At 38.9% G+C, this 6,199-nt stretch overlaps 1 protein-coding gene across 1 annotated transcript; it reads left to right on the plus strand.

Moving 5' to 3' along the window:
* The first annotated feature begins 241 nt into the window (after positions 1 to 241).
* Positions 242 to 6,172, plus strand: LOC309401901 (glucose-6-phosphatase catalytic subunit 1-like). Its single transcript, XM_081971253.1, has 5 exons — positions 242 to 501; positions 1,913 to 2,022; positions 2,123 to 2,228; positions 3,891 to 4,006; positions 4,103 to 6,172. Exons 1-5 carry the CDS (start codon positions 284 to 286, stop codon positions 4,612 to 4,614), a joined length of 1,062 nt encoding a protein of 353 aa, XP_081827379.1. The 5' UTR covers positions 242 to 283; the 3' UTR covers positions 4,615 to 6,172.
* Positions 6,173 to 6,199: the final 27 nt, after the last annotated feature.

Raw genomic sequence — 6,199 nt, forward strand, 5'->3', positions numbered from 1 at the left:
TAAGCAGAATCTAACCTCCATTCAGAATTCGGTGGGAAAAGGCAATGGTATTTCAAACACTTTCAAGCATGTAGGGCAGATATGCTCCCTGAAACAGAAGATATTGACTCTTGCAAACAAATACACCTTGCTTCATTCTGCAGCTTCTGTCAATATTTTTTGGACAGGAGAGGTGGTTAAAGATCAAAGATCAGAGGGCTTGGATATTAAAAAGGCCCAGCAATTGCTGGGGAAACTAAGAAGTACCAAAGTGGGAAACGATAATCTCTGCTGAAGCTGCACCATGGATCTATTGCATAGTGCAGGAATCCAGGCCACCAGTTACCTCCAAGAGAATTTTATGGACTTTCAGGACTGGTTTCTCTTCATCTCAACAGTAGCTGATCTCAGAACAACTTTTTTCTTCCTCTTTCCCATCTGGTTCCAACTGAAGGAAGCAGTAGGAATCCGACTCATCTGGGTAGCTGTCATCGGCGATTGGTTCAACCTTGTTTTCAAGTGGTGAGCATGAGTGAGAATCCCTGATCACCATATCTGGGGTCAGGAATGACTTCTCCTCTCATTCTTCCAGCATAAAGACCAAAGTGACTTTTACAACCCTTCCTTCTTGCAAATTTGTTGATCTGGTGCTTAACTCAGACATAGGTCTTTGCATCCTGTGAAGCATGCAAAAGAATATAGTATACAGTAATATTAGGGTGGGGGGGAATTATGCTTATATGTTCCAGATTTTGACTCTTTTTTGAAAGGCCAGCACAAATTGTAATTTATAAATTGTACGTAATGCTAAAAACTGTTGGCTGTGAAGCAAGAAAGAACTAAGGAGAGGGAGATGACTGGGAGAAAGAAAACATTCACACTAGGTTTTCCTCCAAATAAGCGTTTATCATTTCCAAGTTATATTTCATATGGGCCCCCTCGGAGAGTTGAATTTGGGATACTTAAGGAAAAAGGAGGAGGCTTAAGGACTGCCATTATTCTCTTCTCTCTCTCTTCAGAAATTAACCAGTTATTTGTTTATTTGCTTAAATAGTCTGAGCATCCATTTGTTCCATGGACTTTTATTCTCCGACTACCATAAACTGGGATTTGGGTATCATGATGAAAACTATGGGCAATTTTGTCTCCATATTACGGAAGAGGTTACAATTGCCATTTTAAAGACATGTATTTGGGAAAATGTTCTGAATTTAGGCAGCTTTTTAAATAGATACTATGCTCTACTAAATGTGCTCTCAGGTTCCAATCTAATTTAATTGGGAATCATTTTTATTAAATATAATATATTTTACTAAATATATCTTGCCTTCTGAATAGGCAAGTGTAATATTGTACCTTTTAAAAAATCATTGGCATTTTTAGATCTTACAATTTTGTTAATGATTTCTAGAATTTGATCTTTTTTTCACAGAAGTCATACTGACAAGTACTCTAACCTGTACATTATAACATGCATTCTTCATTTTGTTGAAAAAATTAGATTGATTTTGCTGGATGAAGAAAAACAAAAACTGACTGTTGAAATTTTATTTTAAAATTGCATGGTTAGTTTTCTATTAAAACAATCAATGAGTTTGCAAAAATTAAAATTAAAATTCAGAAAACAGCAGCAAGAGTAATAAATCTTTCTGAGTCAAATATCTTTGGCTTATAATTTTCATAATTCTCAGTGCTAGGAAGAATGGGAGCACAGGTTGGGGAATGTTGCCCATGTCTATCTCTACTTGAAATGCCTTTAATTCTAGAACTCCTGTCTTGCAGGTAAATCTGAAATTAGAAACTTGAAATTTTTTTTTACAGATAGACCAATTATCTGGTATTCCCAGAATTGTTAAGTGTCTGTTATCTTATGCCTGCTATTGCTTTGTCCTTTACTGGGATCAGAATTACTTTTAATTTTCCTTCCTCCTAGGATCCTCTTCGGAGAAAGGCCCTACTGGTGGGTTCATGAGACAGATTTCTATGGCAATGTAACACCCCCGGTAATCCGCCAGTTTCCCATTACTTGTGAAACTGGCCCAGGTGAGGTTGGAAGTGTTGTACTCCCTACTTTCCCAGTCCCTTCCTTAAGCCACTGCAGCTGCGGCCTTCCTTTCATTGATTCCTTTGTATGCATCTTCAGGTAGTCCTTCTGGTCATGCCATGGGGTCTTCAGGGGTCTATTATGTCATGGTGACAGCATTACTATCACTACTACAGCCACAGAAGCGAAACACCTTGAGAGGCAGGTAAGGTCTGCTTGATTGCTATCATGCTGAAACTTTATGTTTAGACATGGACATAACCGAGAGTTCCTCTTTTGCTCTTCTCTCCTGGATATATCTTCCCATTCCGATTTGCTTCTAAAGAGAGGATATTGATATAAGACTATGGAGGAAAACATTGTCTCAATTCACTCTCATTTTCAGGTGGTTGTTTTTGTTTGAGACAAAGGCTACCACCATCAACACGTTAAGAAGCATTATCTATATGCAACATGAAATAAACTGTGTTCTTGCACAGCAGTTTCAAAGTTGACTTCTAAATCAGCAGTGATAACTTTCATGAAATCAAAATTGAGATTAAAAATTGAAGCATTATACTGGTAGTCCTTGATTTATGTTCACAATTGAGTCCAAAATTTCTATTGCTCAGTGAGGCATTTGTTAAGTGAATTTTGCCCCTTTTGTGAGCTTTTTTGGTACCATTGTTCAGTGAATTACTGGGGTTGCTAAGTTAGTGACATGGGTTTTAAGTGAATCTGGCTTCCCCAATGACTTTGCTTGCAACTATCATCAATACAAACCAGTCGCCACCAATGACCATGGGGCTTCTGCAACGTTCATGTGAGAAACATTCGTAAGCCATTTTTTCAGTGTCATAATTTTGAATGGTCATTAAAAGAACTGTGGTAAGTCAAGGGCTATCTGCATTTGTGGAAAATTGGATTTTGTTGTGCTTCAGTGTCAGTCTCCCTGTTTTTGTTCAGTTTGTTTTGGGAACCTCTGGAAACATTTCACAAATGTGTGCATTGAAACTTAATTATGAAAATATCTTGACTGAATATTTCAGGGAATCATCCATTTGTGAGGAAATGCCACGCAAAAGGAGATAACGAAATGTATTTTTGACTGCCAGACCGATTAGATAAATTTATTTAATTCTAAAGTGAAGACACAGCAGGTATCTTGTCAGTTTAACACAGATACACAAATATAGATATCCATAGGAGAAGTGGGGGGGGGGCAGGGTGTGAGCAACAGTGGAATAAATAAAGTTCTGCCAGGTTTGTATGTATGGACGTGTGCAGAACATATAAAAAACAGACATAACTTTGATTTCGCTATGATGTCTACTCTTTTACAATCACATCGTACACTGTGACACCCCTGTACATCAGATAAAGTCTCAAAGCTACAGATGGTTCCAAAAACAGGACAGCAGAAATTGCCCATAGATATTGCTTCTCTCCTACCCCTTGCAGAGCACAGAGATTAGAGAAAGGATTTCAAGAGAGTAATCAGTATGTGCCTGCTTATTTTCTTGTAATCCCTTCCTGTGCAATCTCTCAGTACTGAAAGTGAAGGGGAAAAACCCAGATCAGTACAGGACAACACATACTGATTCTAATCGAAACTGCACGACTGAGGGATACTATGAAGTTCATAAATACAGACATTGGTGTCAAAGTTATGTTTTCAGTATTTTTATAACACTGAAGAGTCACCAAACAAAGCAGTTGATAAGTGGGGACTATCTTCATTTAACTAATTCACTGTAGAATTAGCTAAATGAAATCTTATTTCCTGTTCTGGCATAACATTCAAAGGACAGATTGGCCTTTAGCCTAAGATGTCCCTCTTTGGTGCAGTTAAAAACTCCTGCTTTTGCCCTGATCTTCCCCATTCCAGATGGCTGCATGGTCTTCTTTGGGCAGGATTCTGGGCTATACAAGTCTGTGTCTGCTTATCCCGAGTGTTCATTGCTGCACACTTCCCACATCAAGTGATTGTAGGTGTTATTTCAGGTAAGCTATTCCTGGTCCTGAATAAATAAAAAAACAAAATCTTATATGTAAATATCAGAGAATGTCAACTCAATCAATGATTGACTTATTCCACAGGAATACTGGTGGCTGTGATTTTTGAACAAGTCCATTCCATCTACACTGCCAACTTCACACGATATGTTGGAACTATTGGCTTCCTCTTTAGTTTTGCCCTAGGCTTGTACCTGCTGCTCAAGATGCTGGGTGTAGATCTCTTATGGACACTCGAGAAGGCCCACAAGTGGTGTGAAAGGCCTGAATGGGTCCATATTGACACAACCCCGTTTGCCAGTCTTTTACGCAATCTGGGCATTTTGTTTGGTCTGGGATTTGGACTCAACTCCCCAATGTATGCAGAAATGGGCAAAGGGAAGCCAAGCCAAGGGCTGATCTTCCACTTCAGTTGCATCATTTTTTCATTGTTAGTCCTGCACCTGTTTGATTCCTTTGAACTACCCACTGATCAGGAGATTCTTTTTTACCTCCTCTCATTCTGTAAGTGCACTTGTGCCCATATCTGCGCAGTGGCCCTGATCCCCTACAGCATTTTCTGCATCCTTCAGCCGACAGACAAGAAAGATTTATAAGGAACAAATGTCCTGCAATTGAGCTACTTGGACATGTATCTTCAACTTTAAATACTAAATGTTTATAAACTAAGATATGTTGTGGTCTGTTTTGTGGAAGATTAAACAGAATCTTCCATAGACTGATGAATATAACTGCCTTCAGACAGAAATGATTTGATACTGTGGTTGGATGGACAGGGAGGAAAAGCATAGATATATTTTAGCCAGAAAAGAAAGTGGATGGGATGTCTCTTAGAAAAGCTTCTGAGGAATTTCAACCAGAATAGAAGATGACTAACTTACCTACTAGTTTGCAAACAAGCCAGAAACAGTTACTATCACTTTTAATAGTAGCATGGAAGAATTATTTGCTGCATTTGCATTGTCTGCTTCCCCTGCCCACCCCAGGCTTTCTGGTTCTTTTTCCATATTGATCATAGATTCTTTTCCCTCTTTTCATGTGAATATTTATGCATTTATTTCCAACCAATGTCAGGCACAATGTCTTGCTTTTCACCATTTTCTTATCACTTTGGACCATATTTAATCCTAGACAAGAAATGATGGATGGAAACTAATCAAGGAGAAAAGCAACCTAGAACTAAGAAATCTCCTAACAGTGAGAGCAATAAACAAAAGGGAAAAGCTTTCCTCCAGAAGCTGTCGGTGCTCGATCAGTGGAGGTTTTTAAAGAGAGTGGACAGACAGCCATTTGTCTGAAATGGTGTAGGCCAGGGTCTCCTGCTTGAGCAGGGGGTTGGACTAGAAGATCTCCAAGGTTCCTTCCAACTCTATTATTCTATATTCTAATCAATTGACTGTCCATTCTGATGTTGTAATGGAGGCTTTTTCTTCCAGTTGTAATCATATTTGGTATAGCCTAAGCAGAATCATAAATCATCAGATTGATTCAGGATTAAATTTACATACCATTTTTAACACCTAAACAATTCAGGCACTTTCTTTGACTCACTTTTCTAAGCCTGATTTTCAGAAAGTGATTCAGAATCCTATCATGGTACTTCTTGTGCAAAGTCATGTAGTAAACAGCTTGTACATTAGCAGATGAACTATATAGTACTAGGTTGCTATGTAAGTAGAAAACTGTGCACCTCCCTCTCATTAATATTATGCTACTTGGGGGTGCAGGGGTTAGAATGCAGTATTTGCAGGCTAACTCTGCTTACAGCCAGGAGTTCGATTCCGATGGGCTCAAGACTGATTCAGGCTCAAGACTTGAGCCGATGGGCTCAAGACTGAATGATCAGGCTCAAGACTGATTCAGATGAGCTCAAGACTGATCCCCTACAGCATTTTCTGCATCTTCTGTATTGACTTTGCATCATTCCAAAGTCAATACAATGAGGACCCAGATTGTTGGGGGCAAGATGATGATCCTAAGGGATTTAAAACAATCTTCCCAAGTTGGTGCTTTCCAGATGTGTTAGGAATACAAATTCCAAAAAGTCCAGCCAACTGGGCTATGCTGAGAACTCTAAGTATACCAGTCCTATATGTTCAGAGGAGGCCAAATTAGACAAGACTGAGCAAAGAATTATGCCTGTTAAACTCCTTCCCAAATGGTTCAACAGAATTCAATTTG

The sequence above is a fragment of the Natrix helvetica genome (genome assembly GCF_964273705.1).
Source record: "Natrix helvetica genome assembly, chromosome: Z".
Classification (NCBI taxonomy): Eukaryota; Metazoa; Chordata; class Lepidosauria; order Squamata; family Natricidae; genus Natrix; species Natrix helvetica.